This window comes from Saccopteryx leptura, chromosome 4 (assembly GCF_036850995.1).
Source record: "Saccopteryx leptura isolate mSacLep1 chromosome 4, mSacLep1_pri_phased_curated, whole genome shotgun sequence".
Taxonomy (NCBI): Eukaryota; Metazoa; Chordata; class Mammalia; order Chiroptera; family Emballonuridae; genus Saccopteryx; species Saccopteryx leptura.
The window spans coordinates 196,942,852-196,967,777 of record NC_089506.1 but is presented as its reverse complement, the minus strand read 5'-3'; the positions used below and the strand labels follow the sequence as shown (position 1 = coordinate 196,967,777).

At 47.8% G+C, this 24,926-nt stretch overlaps 1 protein-coding gene across 6 annotated transcripts in view; it reads left to right on the top strand.

Moving 5' to 3' along the window:
- The window catches only part of CALN1 (calneuron 1), a 528,997-nt gene extending 504,277 nt beyond the window's left edge, over positions 1 to 24,720 (top strand). For 5 of the 6 annotated variants that reach the window (XM_066382462.1, XM_066382463.1, XM_066382461.1 and 2 more), the window contains 2 exons: positions 1,318 to 1,474; positions 17,766 to 24,720. In XM_066382462.1, the coding sequence (XP_066238559.1) occupies positions 1,318 to 1,474; positions 17,766 to 17,893 (285 nt within the window). In that variant the 3' untranslated portion in view covers positions 17,894 to 24,720. The remainder of the gene's footprint in view (positions 1 to 1,317; positions 1,475 to 17,765) is intronic. The other variant, XR_010751157.1, reaches the window with a different exon arrangement.
- Positions 24,721 to 24,926: the final 206 nt, after the last annotated feature.

Below are 24,926 nucleotides of genomic sequence, written 5' to 3'. Positions count from 1 at the left end.
ATAGCCTAACCCCGTCAGAGGCTTTAACAAGGGACACTTCCATTTGTTTTAATAGACCTGTATTGTTATTTAAAGCAATTCTCAATTTTATCTCTTCCTAGTTGGAGGTGAGAAATAACTACTTCCTTTCCTGCAAGTCCAGGAATTTTTGAGTTGTCTATTCCTGGCTTGCAAACTGATCAATTCTTTTCTGAGCTCAGCTCTTTCTTGTAACACCCTGTCAGACACAACCATGTGCAACCAGAGCTGCTATTTCCTCAACTTTTTCCTCCAAAACCCACATTCAGTACATGCCTGTCTTAGAGGTTATCACAGGCAACGATTTTACCAAATGTATTGCTACTATATGAGAAGAATTATCTTTCTAACCTCCAATAAGTTTTCTTATTTCCCACTGCCTGACCTCAGAAGCCACATTCTAGAATTTTTATAATGGTAGCCTGTCTTCTGTGTGTATCGTTGACTTAAAGCACCTTACGCTCTGGTAGCAAAGAAGCCCAGAGACTCTCTGGCCAATAACAAAAAGGCCATTTCTTACTCACATTATTTTTCTTTTATGGGACATCTGCAGAAATTTTCTACTTTATCCTCATTCTGGGACTCAGATAGAAGAACAGCTCCTCTCTAGGACATGCTGTTCTCATGACATAGGGAAAAGAATGAATGATAGACCCACACACACTGGCTCTTAAAGCTTTCTACTGGAGGAGGCGTGTGTGGCTTCTGTTCGCATTTCATTGGCTAAGAAAGTGCCACAACTGAGCCCGAGAGCAATGCGGTGGGAAAGCATAATGCTGTGATCGGGAGAGGAAGAACATAACGGGGATGCTACACCTCCCCTTCGGCTGCTCTTGCTTATAAACATGGCTTTAAGCTTGTACTTTGTCTTGTTAGAACGAGATACATACTTAAATCAAGATGGGAATCGCTGGCTTCTTGGGAGACCATAAAAGTTTTCGAGGCGTATGCATTGTCTGAAGTATGACACAACTCCCAAGTATACAGGAGGTGACAGCAGATGGCTGGATGAGTAGGAAACCAAACTAGCAGGTGGCTTTTTTTCTTTCTCCAAGAATCTCAGTGGAAGAGGATACATTGTACTCACTGTATTCCCAATAAGTTACTGCACATTCACAAGAATGCTTGGAGCTGAACAAGATGGAAAACTGCTCATCTGATGTCCTGAAAAGCTGGCACAGGTTTCCCTAAAGGAGCCTCAGAAAGTTAGGGCTTTAGGGCTTACGGGTAGTGCCCCGAGCAGAATCCTCACCCCCATGTGCCCAGGTCCCTCTCACTGCTCTTTATCTCACTCCACAGTTCGACATGCAGAGGATAACTCTGGAGGAGCTGAAGCACATCCTCTATCACGCCTTCCGGGACCACTTAACAATGAAGGACATCGAGAACATCATCATCAACGAGGAGGAGAGCCTGAACGATACCTCGGGGAACTGCCAGACCGAGTTCGAAGGCGGTAGGTACCCCTGCTTCTGCTCCCTTCACGGTCAGTCGGCCCCAGGCCGGCGCCACTACCAACTCGGTATGCAGAGTGAGCTCGCAGTCTCCTGGCAGGCCAGGGCCTTGTACTGGAGCCAAGAATCCTGGACTGAGGTTCAAAGATCCTTTTTGCAAGTTGTTTTCTTTCCTTTTTTCCCTGTATTTCCCCCAAACTCTGCAGTTTTGCAAAACCGTCCCCTCCTCCAGGGACGCTGAGGTCCGTGACTAGATGTGTGACTCAGTGGCGTTTGCCTGGGGCTGCACCAGGTGGAAGAAAGAGCCTGTTTCGACTGTCAGTGACCCTGAACCAAGTCCAGTGGCTGGTTGCGTGACTGGGGCAAGGGGTGTCCCTCCCCTGAGCGTGTGTCCTCCTCTGTGAACATTGAGAAGATTATACCTATCTCTAGGATCTTTGGGAATGGATGACCTCCGTGCTGTGCCCCTGGACACACTGGCTAAAAAGATCCTTATTCAGGAAAGGACTCTCATGAACCTAACGAAGTAGTTACAAGAGAAATCGGGTTCTCCTAGGTCCAGAAGGAGACCTCTGAGAGGCTGTTTTTCTTGAGCTCATAAAACAAAACAAAGAAAGAACAAACAGAAAAGCCTACCTTATCCCCTAATCAATAGAGTTCCAGGGAAGCTACATGATCTAATCTCTCTTCCCAACATTAAAAATCAGAGCTGCTTCAACAACTCTGATGTATAGAATTTTAAAATTACATTAATGCAGCATAGCAGACGACTAAGCAATTTTTAACTTAATTCAATGCTGAGGTTTCTTAAAGAGGTCAAACTATTATTTTTCCTATTCTTTTCTTCCTGAACATAGTCAGAAGTTAATATATACAGATGATAAGCTATATATATTGTCCACATATACAAGTCAATATATACAGCTGTCACATCGACACCAGAATGGCATTTGGTTCCCTTGTCTTAGCACTGCCACATTAGAGCTAGCTGGGCCACGGCAGGGAGGTGTCTCAGAGCCGAGCTGGTCCAGGTGGCCACGGTAATATATGTAGACCCAGGCTCCCCTCCATGGGCAGGACTAAAGGCCATGACAGGAGGAAACAGGAGATGGCTTAGACTCCAAGGTAACAGACTTGATTAACTCAAACCAGGAAATAGGGAGTGGTGGGGACTGGGGTAAACTTGAGAGCAATGTCCCCTGGTAAAGGCATTCAAATTAAAAATTTCCAACATGCTGTGTACGGCAGACGGAACGCAGCTGGGGTCCAGAAGCTATCTCGGTCTCCTTTCTTGTGACCTGGGCCATAGCATCTGTAATTGTTTCTCGAGTTGGAACCACACCGACCACACAGGACAGCAAGGTCACAACCAGTGAATGTCATTTCCAGCCAGACAGGGAAAGGGGTTGGGAAGGCGACTAGAGGTGCAGGGTGGCACTGAAATTTGGGAAGACACAGGTTGGCTCCCATTCCATCTTCTTCCTAGCGGACAGACCATGTGCTCAAAGTGGAAGCGTTTGCGGCTCCAGCCTCCCCGCTGTCAGCAAGCGCTTCCCGAGATGAGAGGAAGGATGTTTCTGGGCATCTCATTCCCACAGGAGCCTTTGTTTGTGCATCACTGTTTTGTTCAGAGAAATGTCACAAGTCTTAGTAATTTGAGAAAGGTCAGGCTGCGCTGGGAAGTAATCTGAACTTTAAGCCATGTCTTTTTATTACTCAAAAGCTCATATCTTAATGAAATAAATGACTGACAAAAAGGTTCTCAAATAGAAGTCTTAACCGGGTCTGCTGCAGTGATTCATACATTGGCAACAGCTACCCTTTGGGCTTGGTGGACGATGAGAGCCAGGCACTGTACTAAATGCTTTAAAAGTCATGATCTTATTTAATAAAAGAAACATTACTTTGTAATTAGCACATTGCTTTTGGGATGACCTCTGCTACCCTGATTACATAATCCCTTCTGATATTTTCATGTCAGAGTATTGGGTTTGGGGAGGGGGGTTTACTGTTGCTGTTTTCTACCGTATCGTCAGCACTACTTGGCCCCAAAAGCAAGCTCCTTGGTTTGTGTTTAAGATTTTTCTAGTCTCCAATATGATCGAAGTCACAGGCGCATATATTTCACGCCCATCTCTCCATGTTCAGGAAGGGGGCCCCCTGATTGTATTTTGCGTGAGGGCATCTAGAAAGAGATGATACATAGGGACCGAGTTCACCCCTGGTGCCCTAGGACTGAATGTGTCTGTTTAAGACCCTGTGGCTGACCCTGACCTCCTCCTTTCCATCTTTCTTGCATGCCTGGTGCCCATAAACAGAGACCTGTTGGCAGCACCTCTCCCCGCTGCTTACCACGATCTGATGGCACAGTTGCATGGGTCATGCCTCCTAAATCTCTTCCCCCTCCCCCTAGTCCTTTGGGCACTCCCTGCCCCAAGCTGTCAACTCCTTGCTGTCCTTTCTTGCCCTAGCCCAGGCAGCCTGCCCTGTCCACCCGCTTCAGTCATACCCTTGCCAACGTCTCACCTACCCATCAGCCTCCACCATGCCAAGTCTTGGTCAAGTCAATCCAGCATCTAAATCTGAAGACCCAGATGGTTTCTTCTGTCAAGTGATGGCATGCTTTCCTCTGCAAATCTAGTCTCCTTCCTAACCACTGACCAATGGGAGGAAGGGAAGCGGCAGGACGTCTCCCCCAGACTCGGTCAGGGCCCTCTGCTCCTGCCGTTCCCCACCAGGAAGCCCTTTCCTCCGGCTCCTGGGCGGCTTTGCTGCAGCAAGTACCTGCGTGCTGATCAGCTCCCTGCAGAGCCAGTCAGTGATCCACGGGCATTGGAAATCCTGCCCTTTGCTGTCAGGGGAGGGAATCAATGACGAACAGAAAGCTAAAGGTATAGGAGGTCTTCGTGTTAAACAGGTGAAAGGTCATATTTGTGAGCAAGGAAGGAGGAGGTGGTCCATGAAACAGACGTTTTGTGGCAGCGTTGTAATTTACATAAATTCATGTCAGATGGCGTTGAGGTCAGCAAAGCTGGAGTCACACTTGCGTTGCTGGAGTATGGAAAAGGTTGGAAAATGCCTCTGTGGGCAACCTGTGTGCCACGTGACAGAAAATCGTAGCGGGATTCCGAATGCCACCAACATCATTTTCTGACAGTGATTACCCTTGACTTTTACAGATCTCGTGTCTGATGCTTTTACAGAAGTATTCAGATTATGTCCATTAAGTCAGGAAATGTCGATTGTTCCTTGCACATGAATGGAAGACTACAGAACAGAGGACTAGTCCAGGAGCCCATGGGGTGTGGAACCCTCGATGGGAGAGGTCTGGGAGTTTTTTTGTCCTCCTTTTAGTTTTCATTTTGTTTTATTTATTTATTTGACTTTTATGTCAACACAAACAACAAATGCACACAGACAGCCCCTCACACATCCCACTCTGCCTTATCTTTCTAATCAGGAGGGCTCTGTCATCATAAGGAAGCAGCAATTTTTCCATCTTCTCCTGTGGAGTGGGGTGAAATTCTAAGCTACACCTAAGGAGACCTTTCCTGGCTTCTTCAGGACATCCTGATCTGGGGACTCACTTCATGCACAGGACCTGTTTTCCTGGAGCCCCGAAGGAAGTCATCTGTAGAAACCCTTACGAGGGCAGGGAAGAGACTAGAAGAATCTAACCCCGAGATTCTGAAGCAGACCTCCCCTGCATTCACATCTGCCTTCCAGAAGGGAGGTCATTCACACTAAGTCAGGCACATGAACAGGTGCCATCTGCTGTGCTGGGGGCTTTGGGCATGAGGTCATTTAACCCCACTGAATTCAGGGCTCTGCCATCCATAGTTAGTAGTCTATATTAGAATACAGTCCAATGAGAATATTTGGCTAAAAGTAGAGCCTTCAGACAATCCCAAACCCTCAGATCTTTTTTGAATTCCTTTATTAAGATAACTTTCTCTTGATGTATTTAGGTATTAGTTGGAAACATTTGCGTTAGAATTATTTGGAAAAATAAATAGGACCATACCTATCAAAATGGGTCCGATACAAGATGATGTGACTGCCCACATTGCCTGTTCATCATCCATGCTACCTGAGAGAGTTTTGAGAAGTTTTGCTTCAGTTTAACCACTTGCAATCATCATGCATTTTGTTTCTGGGGAACAGAAGCTCAGTGACACTGAGAGACAACTTCGTATTTTATTATTTGGTTCAGGTCACTGACAATATGTGGAATTGAGTGGTCTTGTGGTTGATTCATCTATTGGCCTGTCACTGATTCCTTATTAAAGGTTCTTATGACAAATTAAACTATATATCAAGTTTAGTAGTAGTGCTTACGTCCAATATTTACTGCTTAATCCCTATTGATACAGTTCAGGAGGAAAGTGATGGAAGAAAACTGTTCAGCGTATCAGCCAGGGGCTGCTCATTTGTCGACACATCCCATTGACCTATCAGCACAGTTGAAGGGACAAGCTCTGGCCCCGGTAGTACAGAGGAGAAAACTGAGGCTCAGCAAAGTGGAGTCATTTGTCCAAAGTCAAATAACGAGTCAGGATTTAAATCCAAGTCTAGCTGACAAATCCCTGGCCTGGCCTGTTCATTTGCCAGGGCCGTTTCCTGGGGCATAGGCCGTACAGAGGCTCCGTACAGAACGGAGCTTTATCGTCCTTTCTCAGTTTCCATTCTGTCGCCAATGAAGTCATTACATTTGGAAGTTGAGTAGAAACGCAACAAACAAGATCTGTGTGTACGCCCTTTCAAGATGCATGCCCCAAGTGTTGTCCCTAAGTGGGATACCAGCTGTCAGCTTTTTCTAGACATTCTGACAACAGGCAGAAGAGAAGGAGGTAAAGCTTATCAAATGGGGAGTAAGTAGTTTCTGGGCATGACATAGCAGAGCTGGGCTGTACCATTCAGTGCCTCTGTCTGAGGGACAAGAGGAACAATGGTAAGGGAGGGGACACAGGCCAGGTGGCCCCAGAGGACCCTTATGTAGACATGTGGGTTCTGTTCCCTGCCCTGTGTAGACTAGCTGTGTGACAGTGGATAACTCATTTTAAAACTCTTTGAGCCTTATTTTCCTCATCTGTCTAATGCAAAGATTGGGCAACAGCAGTCATATCTATATTCAAAAGTTTCTAGGCTCAGCAGAAAGTCGGGAAGAATTTGTGGCCAAATCTAAAGTCTCCAGCTCAGCCATTCTGCTGAAGTCACAATGTCCCTGTCTGGATGTCACACACACAGCTGGATGGGGAGCCCTGGCTCATCACCTGGTCATGCTCGTTGGGCATTTCATGCTCATCCAAGTGAAAAGGTCATGATAGGTCATCCCCACCACCTGCTGGTCATCCCCACCACAGCTCTCCCGACGCTGTGACTTTCCTGAAATAAAACCGGTCCCCCTTGGGTAGACGAAGGAGGTTAAGGTATGGCAGAGGTCCGAGGCAGGCGGTGAGACAGGAGACAGTTTTCAAAGATATTTGGGGCTTCAGACCAAAAAGGATTTTTCTTCTACTTGAGGACCCTTCGCGGCAAACTGTAGGAACGTTTACGGAGCCATGAGTGAGCAACGGTGAGATTCTGAGACACGAGACGGAAACCCAGAGGGGTGTTTTTAATGAATCTTCATGATGGTTGAGAATTCCAGCTCTGCACTCTGGGCAACTTGGCTTAAAACCTTGCCTCACCACACGTCAGGTCACTTGAATTAAGGTGATAAACATGAAAAGCCTAATTTTCTTCCTCTGCAAAATGGGAATCTTATAATGACTTGTGGTTGCTATGAGAATTAAATGAGGCAACACGTGAAAATAAAATATTTAGCACAAAGCTTAACACATTAGTAAACACTCAAAACAAATAAATAAACAAACAACAACAAAACAAACTAGCCAGTCCCTAGCCCTAGTTTTCTTCTGATTATTATTTTTTCTCCTGGAGACATCATGGAGTACATACTACTGCAACATCATATCTTTGAAAGATGGGGCAGGGAACAAACTTACAGAGTTTGAACCATCTTGACACATTCATTCCTAAAATCAAGTCCTGGCCAACACTGGGGTTACCAAGAGTATTGGTCAACACTCTTTGGGTTTCAAGTTACTGAAACTCAACCCAGACCCCCTTAAGCTAAAGAGCACTGGCTCAAATAATAGAAATCAAAAGGATAAACTTTGGCTGACCTGGACCCAAAATACTGAAGCAACATTCTCTCCCAAGTCCCACCTTGCATGCTCTCTCTCTCTCTCTCTCTCTCTCTCTCTCTCTCTCTCTCTCTCTCTCTCTGTCTCTCCTCTCTGTGGTCTTCATTCTTGGGAAGACTCTCTCTTCCTGGCATAAGATTCTCTCTCTCTCAAGGTTCATTTCTCTTCCAAGAAGGAGCTCCAATAAAACCTGCTTGGCCCATGGGCCTACTGCTGGACCAGGCCAAAGCTAGGGGGCCTCTACCTGGCCAGTGTGGTCTGTTACACCGGGAAAGGTGAAGCCCTAGATTGAGAGGTTCACTAGGGAGAGAGGTACAGATCCCAAAGAAAAAGATAAATTTTGTTACAAGAAGGGGAGGACTCCAGGAAAGGTCACAACAATGCCTGGGTCCATAGTGGGACTTCAGGAAAGGTCACAACAAAACCAAGGGTCCATAGTGGGACCCTCCTAGGCAGACCCTAGAAACACAATATGATTCTGTAGTGCAGAAGGGGACAGCTCCCAGCCCAGCACAGCTGGCCCTCTCTAGCTCTGCCTCTCAAAAGCATCATAAAACACACCTTCCGGTCTTACTTGGGTGTCTGGGCATTTCTGATATCACTGATAGCTAGAAAAATCTCCTTCAAAAGCTTTTAATTAGTTCCACTTTAGGCCACGGAAATATCCAGTTTCACCAGAAAGTGTTAGATCTGGAAAGATCACAGAGCAATAACAGCTCCCAGACCTAGTCGGTCTGGCTTATTGTGAGAATCACCTGAGCTGGGTTTTATATTGTTTTAACCTTCTTGAGCCCCCAGTTCCCTGCCAGAACTATCACTTACATGGGTCTATGTTGGGCAGTTAACCAAAGGTATATTGATTCTGATTTGCTTCATTTGAGAGCCTATTTATCTGAAGACTTGCAGCCCTGTTTCCAAACATCCATATTAAAGCCAGAGGGATTAAGAACCTGTAATATCCAGGGTCACCCAGCTGGTCAGTGGCAAAATCTGTGTCAACGCCTGTCTCCAGGAGAAAATCCAAGAGCCCTCAGACAAGGGGAAGGAGCGGTCTGTCCCGGAGCTCAGACACTCAGACCTGCCGCAGCAGCCAGGGGTCTGTCAGTGCTCCCAGCTGGCTGACAAGCTTTCAAGAAAACCGTGGCTCACAATCATCTCCATGTGCTTTCTGGGCTCCTTCTGTGTCAAGGACTACATCAGAGAGAGCTCAGGCCCTTCTAGAAAGGTCGACAGAAAAGACCGCCAGCAGTATTGCCATTTTCAGGGTTCCTAAGGTTTAGAAGGGAACGGTTTCCTTAAAAAGTTAAACAGAGAGTTGTCATATGACCCAGCAATTTTTTTTCTGTGACAGAAACAGAGAGAGACAGAAAGAGGGACCGATAGGGACAGAGAGGAAGGGAGAGAGATGAGAAACATCAATTCTTCATTGTGGCACCTTAGTTGTTCATTTAGTTGTTCATTGATTGCTTTCTCATATGTGCCTTGACCAGGGAGACTACAGCAGAGTGAGTGACCCCTTGCTTGAACCAGCAACCTTGTGCTCAAGCTGGTGAGCCTTGCTCAAACCAGATGAGCCTGCACTCAAGCCGACGACCTCAGGGGTTTGAACCTGGGTCCTCTGCATCCCAGTCCAATGCTCTACCCACTGCGCCACTACCTGGTCAGGCTGACCCAGCAATTTGACAGCCAGATTAGTACCTAAGAAAAAACATGTCCACACAAAACCTTGTATATGAATGTTCATAGTAGCTTTATTTATAACAGGAAAAAAAAAATAGAAACAACCCAAATGTCCATCGAGTGGTGAATGGATAAACAATTGTGGTATATCCATTCAGTGGGATATCATTCAGCCCTAAAAAGGAATGAAATACTGATCCGTGCTACAACGTGATGAACCTGGAAAAGATTATGCTGAGTGAAAGAAGCCAGACACAAAAGGCTACATATTGTATGGTTTCATTTTCTTGCAATGTCAAGAGTAAGCCAATCCGTTGAGGCAGACATTAGATTGCTGCTGGCCAGAGAGGAGGGGGAATCAGGGGTGCCTTCTAATGTGTATGGGGTTTCTTTGTAGGCTGATGAAAATGTTCTGGAAGTAGGCAGTGGTGATGGTCTCACAGCCTTGTGAAGGTACTAAGTGCCATTGAGTGGCACACTCTAAGAAGGCGAGTTTGATGGTATGCAGATTCTATCTCAATTCAAGATAAATAAATATCAACAGCTAGACCATTTTAAAAATGAACAGATCAGGCCCTTTGGGAGCAGGATGTTGAGGAGACGCCTCCTGGGGAAGGTAAAGTTTGGGTTAGGCCCAGAAGCAATGAGAGGGGAGGTCAGGGACACCCCTCAGCAGAGGGAACGGTGTGGACAGTGCCGCGGAGTCTCGTGTGAAGAGCAGCCGGAAAACCTGCTTGGCTGAGACAGGCTGCTGTGGGGTGGGGGAGGGGCAGTGATCTAGGGGCAGAGGTGGGAAAGGGAAAGAGGTGACCTGTGGTCCTGCCCACTGAGCTTAGGAGCTGGATGGAACGGAACATGCTTCCCCAGCAAAGGGGAGGGAGGGTTGGAGGAAGGTTGCAGGGAGTGCTGGTGCGTGCTGAGCACTGCTTTAGGAAGGTGGATCGAGCTGGGGTTCAGGATGAATTAAGGAGGAAAGAGACCAAAACAAAGGTTTGGGGTCATCTGCTCTATCCTCAGCACTGAGCTGGAGGCTGCAGGGAACAGGATAAAAACACGCAGGCCTTTCCTCCCGCCCTCCGGGGATACAGAAAGGAAACCTTGCATTTCTCTAGCAGTTCTGGGCTGGACACAGCTTTCGCTCTTGTTATTAGCTCATTGATCTTTAAAAGAATTCTTGAGATGAGAACAGTTATCATTAGCTTCCTCACAGGGAGAGAAGCTGGGGCTCAGGGAAGTTGTCACTTGCCCAGGGCTGCCCCTACGTGGCAGTGAGGAGCAGAAACCGGAGCTGAACTCACAGTTCATCCTAGGCCGACCTGTAGTCTTGTCAGAGAAATAAAATGTAGACACCAAGAATAAATAAATATACAATATAGTGCAATGCAAATATGTGACAGCCAAAGATAGGCCTAGAAGTATTATCAATAAACACATGAATTAGTGCGGGATTATACTCTGCCAATCATACCAAGTGCTCAAATTGTATTTTCTTTGGATCTTTCTATTACTGAACTTTGTCCTGCCAAGCAAAAGATTCAGAAGAGATTGTGCAGAGATTTTGAACCTGGATATTAAATTAGATGTGGGCTCAAATTCCACCTCCACCATTTGCCAAATGACCTTGGGCTCCACATCTTACAGCTTCAGGTCCCTTACCTATCTAACGAGGATGCCACACCCAGCTCACGAAGGACTGCCACGCTGCTATTCTGCAATGGCATATATAAAGCACATAATGCATACCTAGCTTATAGACAGGGTTGCTCAATATGTAAAGGGGAGTTTTTAAAAGGTTTACAGAAGGGAATTCACATTCATTGGGCATGAACAATATTGCAGTACCTTCGTATACCCTTAATCTTCACAAGAAGGTAGGTCTCATTATCCCACTGGATGAGGAAATTGAGGCTCGGGGACATTAGCTTGCCCAAAGTCACACAGCTAGGATGTGGGATAACCATGGCTCACATCTGGGGCTGGCTCTCAAGTCCTTACTTTTTTACAAAACCTATAGTGATGGCAGAACTGGACATAAAAGGCTTCACATCAAGTACAGCTGGGGTCGGTAACATGGCTTGTGAGCCAGACGTGGCTCTTTTGATGGCTGCATCTGGCTCGCAGACAAATCTTTAAGAAAAAATAATAATAATGTTAAAAATATAAAACATTCTCATGTATTACAATCCATTCATTTCCTACTGCTCATGTTCATGGTTGCGGGTGGCTGGAGCCAATCACAGCTGTCCTCTGGGACAACATCAAATTTTTATTGGATAATGCACAATGTACATGGGTCTTTGTGAGGTCAGGAAGTAAACTTCCTTCCTTTCAATCAAGTAGTTAGCCAGCTAATTGCAGAAACCCTTTTGACGAAGAAGATGGCTAAAAGAAAAAAAGATGAGAAGTACCGTACTTTTCAGCAGGAATGGACAGAGGAATTTGCCTTTGTGGAGAGAGCAGGTTCTGCAGTGTGTCTAATATGCAATGATAAAATTGCATCGATGAAACGGTCAAATATAAAGCAGCACTTCAAAACACGCCATACTACATTTGCATCGAAATATCCAGCGGGGGACAGCAGGAAGAAAGCATGTCAAGAGCTACTGTGCAGAGTGAAAGCTAGTCAGCAGCAACTCTGTGTTTGGACCCACCAAGGTGACTGGAATTCAGCTAGCTTTGCTGGTGCTTTAGCAATTGTGAGAAACGAAAAGCCATTCACAGATGGGGAGTATGCCAAAACATTCATGCTTGATGTTGCCAATGAACTTTTTGACGACTTTTCGGATAAAGACAAGATAATTAAACAAATAAAAGACATGCCTCTGTCGGCAAGAACTGTTCACGATCGTACCATCACGATGGCAAATCAAATTGAGGCAACATAAGTGAAGGACATAAATGCAGCACCATTCTTTTCTCTTGCTTTGGATGAGTCAACAGATGTAAGCCATTTATCCCAGTTCAGCGTGATTGCAAGGTATGCTGTCAGTGACACACTATGTGAGGAAAGTCTTGCTGTTTTGCCTATGAAAGAGACAACAAGAGGGGAGGATTTATTCAAGTCTTTCACTGATTTCGCTAAAGAAAAAAATCTACCAATGGATAAACTTATTTCGGTGTGTACTGATGGTGCTCCGTGCATGGTGGGGAAAAACAGAGGATTCATAGCGCTTCTTCGTGAACATGAAAAGAGACCCATCCTAAGTTTTCACTGCATCCTACATCAGGAGGCGCTTTGTGCTCAGATGTGTGGCGAGCAGCTTGGTGAGGTGATGTCACTGGTCATTCAGGTGGTCAACTTTATTGTTGCCCGAGCTTTAAATGATCGCCAGTTTAAAACACTGCTGGATCAAGTTGGGAATAATTATCCTGGTGTGCTTCTGCACAGCAATGGGCGTTGGTTGTCAAGAGGGAAGGTGCTCAGCCGTTTCTTGGCTTGTCTGAGCGAAATCCCGACTTTTCTTGAAATGAAAAACATCGAGCATCCTGAGTTAGCTAACACTGAGTGGCTCCTGAAGTTCTACTATCTCGTGGACATGACTGAACATCTGAACCAGCTCAATGTGAAAATGCAAGGCATTGGAAATATAGTCTTATCCCTTCAACAAGCAGTGTTTGCATTTGAAAACAAGCTGGAACTCTTCATCGCGGACATTGAAACAGGTCGTTCTCTACACTTGGAAAAACTGAGAAAGTTTAAAGATGCATGCACAGCAAGTGACCCTGCTCAACGTCTTGATCTCCAGCAGCTAGCGGGCTTCACATCTAATCTCCTGCAGTCAGTCATTCAAAGCGTGCTTTGGAGAATTTCGTGAGCACACTCGTCTTTTGAAGTTCATCACCCATGCACACGAGTGCCGACCTGAGTTACATCCCCAGTGTCCTGTCAGAGGTTTTTGAGCTACAAGCTGCTGATCTGAAGGCCTCAGACATGTGGGTGAATAAGTTCAAGTCACTGAATGAAGATTTGGAAATACTTGCATGACAGCAAGCAGAGTTGGCGAGCAAACATAAGTGGGGAGAAATGAAAAAACTTCAACCTGCGGACCAGCTGATTGTCAAAACTTGGAACATGCTTCCCGTCACATACCACACACTGCAGCATGTGAGTATTGCTGTACTGGCAATGTTTGGCTCTATGTATGCATGTGAGCAGTCTTTCTCACATCTAAAGAACATTAAGACCAACCTACAATCACATTTAACGATGGAAGTCTCAACGCCTGCATGAAACTTAACCTCACCACGTATCAACCAGACTACAAAGCCATCAGCAAAACCATGCAGCACCAGAGGTTGCATTAATGGTAAGAAGTACTTTATTCATCATTGGCTAGCAACAGCATAACAATGTTATTAAAAAGAATTCAGAGACTTATTGTACTTTAAAAGTGTTGGTCTTACATAAATTGCACACATTTACTTGTATTTAGTGTTAAACATATTGTATGGCTCTCAACAGAATTACATTTTAAAATATGTGACGTTCATGGCTCTCTCAGCCAAAACGGTTCCCGACCCATGAAGTACAGGGTCTGAATTATGGACAAATGATGAACTGTTTCAGAGCTCCCTAGGAATGAGCTGGAAGCTCCACTCTGCCTACAGGACTGTGGTCTGGGCCCAGATTTGCATGGCCACAGGCCCTTCCTCATCTCTTCCTTCCTCCTACTTATGGATTTTGAGATCAAAGGTGCAGCCTCTGTTCTGGGGAATAATCCTATTGCCTGGAACCTTGTTCTCTGAGTGACCTTCACAAAGAAGGGCTTGAGCAAAAACTTTCTCAGCCCAATCACACAACCGTTCTATTCCTTAAGCCCTCAGGATGGAAGGGTAGCATTTTTATGCTGCAGAGCTGCTCAGAATAAATTAACCAGTCCTCAGAAAGTGTTAGATACGCTGCTGCTACATCCGCATTCCATTTCTGCTCCAGTCCTTCCCTTCTCAAACACCTCTTGTTCTCTTCCTGAGGGCTGGTGTCTTTTGCCATTTGCCAATCCTGGGGGTGGGGTGGGGGCACATCTCTGCACAAGAGAATTTTCTTCCTCCTGCTAAGAACCTATAAGATTCTAAAACGCAGACATGATCAGCAAATAAAGAATTGAACCTAAAATACTTTTAATTACCCAAGGGAAGCAGAAGCCCAGTGGATCCAGAAGAATTAAAGATAACACGACAAGGCTTAGGAGATGATGGCAGATATACCCAACACGCGTCAGTGAGGGAGCCGAGATCTGCGCCCGGGCATGGGTCTCTGGGGGGCGTGGCTGCTGGTGATACTCCCTGCTGGATGTAATTTTTAGAGGCCCCTTGACAAGCCCCTGAGACCCCTTCTCTTAGGCAAAGCTCTGTCTGCCTTTGAACACATCGCCAGACTTCTACTGCTTCTCTGGTATTCCAGGGATCTGGAGGAGGGTGAAAGGTACTTGAAATTGAACATTTTTTAAGGCTCTTTTAAGGTGTATCTAACAGAAGTGTCTCTCTTTAAAACAGAAGGTAAGCTGAAAGTGTTCTATGCTGGCATTGGGTTCTTTAACATCTGAATGTAAAGAACCATCTTTCCCAATACCCCCACCCCTCTCTCTCTCTCTCTCTCTCTCTCTCTCTCTCTCTCTCTCTCTCACACACACACACACACACACACACACACACACACTTCTTGTCCCCAGCAATTCAAACTCAGATTCTTTGGCTTGTACCCAGACATAGCAAATCAAAAACTCTGGCGGTGGGACCCAGGGATCCCCTAATCACCAGGAGAGCTTATTAAAACACACATTTCCTGGCCTCCACCCCCAGAGATTTTGATTCAGTAATTCTACAGTGGGGCCTGAGAATCCGCCTTTCTATTAAACTCCCGGATAGCGCTGCTGCCGCTGGCCCAGCGAGAAGCAGCTCTGGTGTAGAGGGCCTCCCAGCAGCCTCCAGGGCACAGATTTTCCCTGTAAACTGTTGGAATCCATGGGTGTCCAAAAGACCAGAGTAACAGGCTTTATTGAAAGGAAGAAAGGAACCCTACCGGGCACTTCTCCTGGGGGAGAAGAGCACCAGTTACAGACTAGGGGCGAGTTATATAGTGTTTGGGAGAGCCTGAGGGGATACGGAGGCAAAAGTCCTGGTATGTCTGGAATGCTCCTCCTTGGGGGGCTTCGAGCATGTGGGTGTTGAATCAAAAGTCCTGGTGTGTCCGGAGCCCCTCCTTGGGGCGGCTTCTTAGCTTTTTGGAATTCCTCTGTCTCAGGGTCAACAGTCCAGTAAGGGTGAGGTCTGACAGATAAGCGGAACATCAAGAGGGCAGTTTGGAATTCACGTATCTATCATTTCTCAACTGTGTGGTTACATATAAAAGAAAGGCAGTTATTAATTTTATAATATATGGTGAGGGGTGATGAGGAGAAAGAGGAGAAAAAATTGGAAAATTATTGCTTCTTCTGGAGAGAACTCGAGAAGGGAACCTTGCCAAGCCAAGTCCCTCATCCAGTTAAGGAGGTCATCAATTTCCATGCTGTGAGGTCTGAACCAGGTGATGTCTCTGAAAACCTGAGTGAGGAAGTAAAAATATTTTGCGGGGTAAAAATTGTCAGTTGCTTGCTGCGAGTGCCGAGTGGACAGAGTGACATGGTGATGCATGGTCTCCTGGATGAGCCTCATGAGACGTGCTGGTCTGGTTCCTCTCAAATGGGAGGACATGTGGAGATTTTAAGAGACAGGGAACCTGTTGGTGTAAATTTTTAGAAGAACTGAATATGTGTGGTTAAAAAGGAAGAGGGTTTGGAGAACATTCAGGAGGGAACTTCTTGGGCTGAGGGGCGGCTTCTTCCTGCTGTCATCCCTACCTATTTGATATTTCCCTCGTGAAGTTCTCCTTGGGGTACTGGGGAATAGGAGTGTAGGAGCATTTGATTGTAGGTAATCCTAGACATTTCTCTCATCCCGGTGCCTAGCCAAACCTCTCCACTCTCTCGGACTTCTCGTCCTCAGAGCTCCCTGACAGGTGGTGATGACCTCTATCAGGGACGACTCCCCCACACGGAGATTCTCTCCTCTTGGGACAGTGACAAAAGGCAGGGACGCCCCCTCTTGCTCACCTGTCTCCACTATGGGCTCTTCAGAGTCTAAGCCTTCCGACCAGACCCCTTTAGGATGTCTCATAAAAATCCTCGCCAAATTTGGTCTCTCAGACCTCAAACCAAAGAAATTAATCTTCTTCTGTAACACAGCATGGCCTCAGTACAGACTAAACAATGACTCCCATAGATTCCAACATAAACTAAGTGGTAAACTGTGTGCAAAGATCACTGCAGGGCAGGAGATGTAAACAAAAACAAATAAAGGAGAGAGGGGCAGGAATCTGGCCTGGGAAGCAGTGCCTGAAAAGGAGACTCGCTCTTCCTCAGCACACGTGATCACAACTTCTCTCTCATCTCTATTTCCCTCTTTCTGGTCCCGATCAGTAACCCACTAGCTAATGCCTCATGATGAGACCCACAAATGGTATCTCATGAACCCTAGAAAAACGGTGATACAAGACCTGGCCCAACAAAAGGATGAAGAGTGTGCAACCCCATGACCCAGGGTCAGACACCTGAGGCCGAGGGATCTGGGGACAGCCTGTATCTGGAAAGGCTGAGAGGGTTTTGCGCCTCTCTGAATCACACCGGTCTTGTCCACGGCGTATGTGGTTCCCATTTCTCAGATAAGAGCACGCATCAGGATCACCTAGTTAAACCTCAGCCACTACCCCCTCTCCCAGTCTCTGATGCGGTAGATCTGGGTGAGGCCCCACCCCAAATCTGTATTTTTAATCAGCTCCCTGTGATGCAGATGCTGCCTGCTCAGGGACCTTTCTGTAGAATCACTGGTAGGCACATCTGAAATAATGCTGGAAGTCACTTAGAGTCATTTGGACCAGGAGCCACCCAAGTACAATTCTGGGAAAGGTAAGCTGCTTCCAGCCCAGCACGAATATGTAGAGACCTCCTCAGCTCGTTCTGTGGTCAGCCGCCTGGGACCTGGCAGCCCGGCATTCCGCAGAAACGGACACTGCTGTGCCTGGGCCATGCCCTTTGGGCAACTCGCTCTGAAATGTTGCGTGTTTCCTTGCCCAGAAAGTCACTGTAACTCTATGGTATCTGGAAGGTTATACTTACTCTGAGCATCATATTTGTCATGGTCTTTGTTATAGAAGTTCCACCATTCCGCACAGTTTTCCAGCAGAGGTGATGTTCAGTCTCCTTGGAGAGCGGTCCCAGAGATGCCTGTCGACTTGCTCTGCCAGGCGGCACCCCGGGGACTGCGCTCTGGGCTGGTTGAGGAGGAGGTGCACCTGTCTCACAGTGTCTTTCTCTCTTCTCTCCCCCGCCCCTCCCTCCGCTCCTCCTTGCCCTCTACTCTCCCACCCCAGTGCATTCCCAGAAACAGAACAGACAGACCTGCGTCCGGAAGAGCCTCATCTGCGCCTTCGCCATGGCCTTCATCATAAGCGTCATGCTGATTGCGGCTAACCAGATCCTGCGGAGCGGCATGGAGTAGCAGCCGCCCGCCGCCACGCTGCCCTGCCGCGGTCCCAGCTCGCTGCGCATGCGCCTGCCCTGCGGGCAGACTGTTCCTCCTCAGAAACAGGTTTGAACGGTGCAGACGTGGCAGTTTAGTGAAGAACCCACGGTTGCAGTGTAACCGGTGTTGCAAGTCCACTTCCAGGGACACAAAAGGGCTGTCTTAAATGCTTTAATGGTTTTGTTTCCTAATGCAATAAATAGCCAGGAGTTCCCAATGACTGCTTCAACCATCTGCAGGAACTCCGAAGAGAAACTTCATTTTCATTTCGGAATTCCAGTGGCCATCATGGTGTAACAGAGCAAGAGAGAGGCGTGAACACGCAGTCACCACGCCTATTCTTTCAACCCAGTCGGCAACTGGAGACACCCCCCCCCCCAGGGCAACCCAAGGGGCTGATGTGGGTGTTGCTGCGGAAGAGGGGGCTCGCCATCTGGCCCTGGCTTCATCCCTCCGCCTAGTGGCGCCCCCAAGGCATGAGGGGAAAGCCGTCGGATGGGGTGCAGGACCTGGCAGTCTGCAGCTGCTCCCATGCTTCCGTTCTTACTGCCTTTTCTACAGGACTCTTGTTGGCAGAGTTGGGGAGTTCTCGGTTTCCATCTGCACTTGGCTTTCTGTTCCTAGAGCCCATCACGCACCAGCATTTTGGAATCTGCAGAGAGCCTTCCTCCCAGCTTTGCTGCCTGTGCTGCCATTAAAGAAAAAAGAAGCATAATCGTGGGCATCTCTATAATCGCATAGACACGTAGACAGACGTATATATTTGGCTTCTTCATGTTTGACATCATTCTTGCCTAATCGCTTACTCCTGATATAAGCTGGTCCTCCGACTCGCGTCCCTCCCTCTTTTGGGTGGGAGAGGTAGTTCAGGGGCTGGGGGCCTGAGGCTGGAGGTGAGGAGGCGCTGCAGCCCACACCCCAGTCGTCCGCAGTAACGGAGCACCCGCACACCTCCATGCCAGACGACCTCTGTAAGTTAGGGTCCTCGTGCATCTCACCTTGTTCTCACCTTACAGTTTGCTTTATAAGTTAGTCTTCCCCAGATATAAAGAGAAATACAATCTAGAGTGGAAAAATGGAAAGTTCAAACTACATAACATCTTCAGGCCTTCAGATCCTGCAAATGACTCATTTCCATGAGAAAAAACAAAGAAACAAAAAAGATGTTAGTAAGTTTAGCGGACAGGGACAGGTAATTTACTCCTGCCTGCAGAATACTTCTGTTGGGGAAGGAAACTGAGCCCAGTAGTCTGTTTTCAACACCATTTCAAGTCTGCAATTTCCTGACTTTTCCTAGATACCATATCAGCTACCACTGTTAACTCAAGCTTGCATAGTCTGACTAGCCAGTAATCTTTCAATGGAATATTTCCCTTTGTACTTTTCCAAGCTCAGGTCTTTGTTTCTATAATGGAATCGTCTTGCTCCTCTTTTCCCTGTTGCATTCAAAAGCTCCACGCTTTTCCCTTCTCCCTTTCCCCCGTTCCCCCAGTATTGAGGCGCCATAGTCTTTCCTCTGTCGCTGCAGCCGGGTAGGCTTCTCGGTGTGGTGTGTGTTCCCGACCCTGTCTTCAAGCCTCCCCGTCCTCTCCGCTTTGTCCCGACTGCCTTCTCAGACTTGGAGCATCCAAGGTCTCCGTTTAGGGTCTTCTTCCAAATCGCCTCTGCATGCACTCCAGGCAACAGCCTGGGGGCAGCTGTAGGAACTTCCCCACCATGGGAGACGGAGAATTTTCATGATGAGCACAAGAAAAACTAGGGTTTGAGCCATAGTATAGAGGAGGGAGCAGGTGTAAGCTTTCGAGAGCCCAGGGGTTTGAGAGTCTCTGAAAACGCCTGGGGTCCCGCACATCCAGGCCAAGAAAGCACCAGCCTGCCTGTTCCTCTTGCCCACCCTGTCCTGCCACAGTACACCCTGCCCATCTGCCTCTCCTTACCTGACTCACTATACACCCTCCCCCCTTAAGAATCCTGAACAAGAACGGGTCCAAACACAGCATACTAATAGGACAGCTTCATCGTTAGCTCCTGCCCAAAGCATTCAACCTTCTCTCTCTCTCAATTGAACTTGGGTGGGAAGGGCCCCTTGAACCACTGGACCACATCGTACTTAGGAGGGGGGATGCAGGATCCTAAGTAGATTGGATAGAGACCCCAAGGGTGTTTCTTAAAAGGGCCATGCCCCCCGAGAGGGGATTGCAATGCTGTAAGTGAGGCTGGACTTGAGGGCTACAAATGAAGACTTCTTCTTCAAAGGCTGATTTTCTTTAAGTTCTTCTGCTTCTCACTGGAGAATGGAGACCTTGAAGATGTGAGAGTTAACCTTTATTGGAAGACAGATCAGCCACCGTGAAGTAAGATTAAAAGGAGTTCTGGAGAGGCACCAACAGCCTGTTCCCTACAAAGTTCTCTTCATCCTGTCCCCAAAGAAGACTTACTTCCTTTCCCAGTGCCCCAGTGCCCGCCCGGGAAGGGGAAGCCAGCCACCCTACCCAGGAGAAAGTCTAGGAGATTGCATCCCTTGTTGGGGTTGCTAGGGAGACAGGAACGAAGGAAGCCAAAGAACTCTCTTTGATGGGCTCGAAGTTAACCTCCTCTGCGGTAGCCTCATACATGCTGCCCACAGCCTGCAGGTGAGGAGCCCACAGCCTGCAGGTGAGGAGCCCACAGCCTGCAGGTGAGGAGCCCACAGCCTGCAGGTGAGGAGCCCACAGCCTGCAGGTGAGGGGACAAGCCAGAACAGTGGTACTCCTGAGACTTCAGGAGCTAAGAGCTTGTCCTGGTGATTTGCGCCCTGGCTGCTTTGTCTGGACGGTCCGTCAAAGGAGCTGGGCTTCTTTGTCAGGCAGCGCACAATGCTGACTTCCCACATCCCGCCCCAGTCCTGCCCACACCAGGGCTACCCCAGGGCCTCCTGCCTTGTCAGCATCCTCACCACGGGGGTTGTGATACCCGTGGATGAATGCTCTAGAGGGTTCTGTCCCGTGCCCAAGGTGTGCTGTGTGGTCCCTGTGGGAAGTGACCTTTGTAGGAAAGGAGAGGAAGGACCCCAACTCTCCTTCTGGGCCCCCAGCTAATAGACATAGAGGTATATTATGGGGCGGCGGGGTGACTGGCGAACTCAGTGTGGCTCATTCTTGTGGCAAGACTGGGTGCCCCCCAGGCCACACAATGATGATCAAGTCGGCATTTGCTTGTGAGACAAAGGATACAGGCCCTGATGCCCTTGGCTCCCAAAGAAGCGGTTACCCATCACTCCAGAAGCAGACAGAACCCCAAACAGGACACAGCACAGGAACTATTAGCAGTGGCTTCCAGAATGTGTGTGGGTCCCATGTGACCAATCTGTTAAAAAAAAAAAAAAGGATGCTGCCATGGCAACCCTTGCATTCCACCCTGAGTTTGCCAAGGCACACAGAAATAGGGAACATTTTCTTAAAGAACATTTGGGTTGTGCCTGATTGCAACCTGACTCCCTGCATCCCTATCCTGCTGGTGGGGGAAATTACCCTAAAAAGTTCTCATGGTTTCTCTGCCTTTTTCTTTTGTGTTTGAACCTGCCCTCCCATTGGCTCAGGAGAACAGGAGCTACCTGTGAGCCAGGTGGTATCCTCCCCACTCTCCCCCTCCCCCACCTCTCAGGGCCCGGGGCAAGGACCTCTTCATCTGGGTGAAAAGTCAGAAATGTCATCTGGAAGGCAGACAACATTGTAAACCTCTATGTTCAGAAGCATCTGTTTGCCGGTGAAGTGGCTCTCCCACGAGCCAGAAAGGTGAACTAAGGTGAGCCAAGGTGGACGTGTGGACTTAGGCAAATCCAGAGGTTTCAGAAGATTCTAGGTGTTTTACTGGCAGAGGAGAAGATGTGTCCCGTGAGTCTTCTTTCTTGACGCCTGCTCCTGTCTCAGATTCCACATGACAAATGGTCTGCCCTTTTGAAGATAGCCAGAAGAACCCAATGGAAGACGGCTGGTTCATCTGGACAATAATGCCGTTCCCAACCTCCCATCCACGGACTCATCAAGTCGTATAGCTAAGAACTGGGAGAAAGAAATTTCTTTTATTCCAAATGCCTTCTCTAGGCTTAAGTCCAGATTCAGATCATAAATCAGAGACTTTCGCTCTTCACCAGTAGCTAGAGCCTCCCTGGGACCCCACGAAGGCGTGACCGGAAGGGTGTGACCGCCCAGCACAGCCCCTCGGGTGGGCTGGCCTAGCGTGGTGGCTGCCGGTTGTGAAGCCCTGTCCTGCTGAGCCCTTGTTCTTTACCCCCCTGGCAGCAGCTGAGCTCTGCTCCTCCCCGCTGGTGATCCCAAACCACACCGGGTCCTTTCACTGCACTATTCCTCCAAAGGCCCACAGTGATCACGTCACTCACCCCGTTCCGCTGAGATCCAGAGAAGGCCTCGAACCCCGCTGTTAAAAGGAGGTGTCCCTTTTTCTATAATGCCATGGCGATGCAGATGAACTGAGCTTCAGCTTCCGGACTCGGGCACAGAGTGGCTATATTACCAGGAGGACTGCAGAGCTGCCCGGAGAACGTCCGTCTGAAATGACCGTAGATCAGAGCTTTCACGTGGCCACTTCAGTGACCTCTCAGGGCTAAAAGTCTGTAACTTAAAGGCCTTGCCATAGCCACCCTTCCTCACCACCTCACAACTCCCCCAGAATGGGGGAGGGGGAAATCCATCAGAAATAGAAAAGAAACATTATTCAGCAACTAGGGTTTTCAGTTTGAATTCTTTAGAGCGATGGCAAAATAAAGGAGGATTTGGGCTGCCTCTTACGGACCCTGTCTCCACGATAATTCAAATGTCAGAACTGTTCAGCTTCGCTTCATCCTTCCTTTGACTAAGTCACTCAGGGGACTGTCAGTTATGTGGCCTTGCCAGAGACACTTGATTTGGAGGAATAAGGTCAAGTACACAAACCAGCCAAGCATTTCTCTTAGCGGCCTCTGCTCATTGCTAATGCATGCGGTCATATTTACAGCTATGGTTTCTACTTAATATTGGTCCGGGGCCCTTTTTATATGGTCTCAAGGGACATTATAACAATGCTCAAAAACGTCTTCAAGGTGACATTAGATTCAGTTGGCTTGAAAATGGAGTCACAAGGAATCAGTCTGCCAGGCCCACAAAGACAGTCCTCTAAAACTGGAAAAGACTCGCCCAGCCGCCTGCCCCCTGCGCGTTGGGTAGCTTGCTGAGCGCCACCCCCGCCCCCTGCTGGTGTGGCCCTCATCCACCTCTTTTCCTTGAGCATGATGAGCTGGCTTTCAAACGGACGCTTCTGACATCGTTAGAAGTTATTGTCCAAGCGCAAGGAAGCAGAGGCTGGAATTTTCCAGTGGAGTAGAAGAGCAGGAAAATTAGGAAGGAATATTCCAGGGAATGTAAAATTCAAGTGTGATGTTGCTCCGTCCCTGGACCTGAGAGAGAAAAAGCAAATCTCTGAAGGGCTGCAGAGGCTGGTCTTGGAGCGTGTTGCCTGGACAGTCGGTCTACTTTGGGGCCATACAGGGCATAGAGAGCCATGGGGCTGCTTGCCCATCAAACTGATCCCAATGACATGCGCTGAGAACTCACAGAGGAGGCTGGTAGCTCACCTCTCCTTGGGGGATGCTGACATATACCAAGCCCAAAATACCTCTTCCAGGGCTCTCGGTCTGAGCTCAGACCTGTTGAACTGATGGCAGGAGAGCAGAGCGTAGAGCCAGAAATGTGGGCAGGGCTATCAGCTGGGAAGGGCACAGGAGGCAGGACCCCAGGTGCCCCTGCCACCCACCAGCCAGATGATTTTTAAGTGACTTCCCTTCTTGGCCTCAGGTTTCTCATTTTTAAAGCAAGAGGAAAGGTAAACCAGATGACCCAGAAGAGCCTTCCCCTTGTGATTGTGTTCCTCTGAAACAAGTCAAAATGAATGCCCGCACTTGAGAGGACCCTTACATCCCCTATGAATTACATTAGGGACTAGTGGTTTCTTTTTGTTTTTTTTTTAACACAGTGCCAAGAGGCAGTTGTAATAAAGTTTCTCTTATAGTGTCCATTGTCTACAGACAAAACAATGCAAATTGGCTTGTATTGAATATGTTGTATCTTGCAGGCAAGAGGTTTTTATTTACTTTCTAAGGTCTTGCTGATTCTAGGGAACCTTGAGGGTGTGTCCTGGCTTAGTTTGCGTGAAAGTTAAAGGAATTTGATCACCTTATCACAGGTCACATGAATCACAATACGTGCAGAAGTAGGGCAAAACAAAGCCAGATTCCAGGAAACAATGCTGCTTTTTCCCCTCGGAGAAAAGCCCATAAAAAGCTTCTGAATAAAGAGCACAACTTCCAGTCATTTTTTTTTTTCTTTCCTTTTTTTCTGGCCCCTGGAACAGCAGTTCCAGTATATGTATGTGGTGATGGTTTGCAATTATTTGTAACACTTCAGAAGGCGGAGAGCCGTGACCTCTGGTGGCTGTCGGGAGCTAGATGAACAGTGTGGGAGACCAGCTGCCCGCGACGGCCCTTTCGCCGGCTGATGAGTGTGGCCATGCGCAGGTGGCTGAAGGGAGACGTGGTCCAACCGTGACGAGGGGCAGCAGGCAGAGAGAGCGCGGCCGCAGGAGCCCCAAGGGTCTCCAGCCCTTCTGCCCGTGAGAACATGAACTCCTAGGTTCCCGTCCTTTTCCTCTTTGTTTTCATTGCCGTCCCTCCCTGGAAAGACCTAGATGGGCCAGGAAAGGGCCCCTTCAGCTCCTGGTGGAAATTCACATGAGTCCATGTCCCTCAGCACTTTCCAAAAATAAAAATCAAAGAATATTCTTTCTTTCTGGCCTGGGGATCAGGTTCAGAGGTCCCTGAATGGCTTCTTAGTGAGGTTTGACCGTCTTCCCCAACTCTGAGTCCAGGAAGAAGCTATTTCTCCAAGGAATAACCAAAGACAATGCCCTCAGATGGGAATCAGACCCGAAAGTCTGGTCAGGGGGTGAGGTTGGCAAACAGTCATCTGTTGGGGGCGGG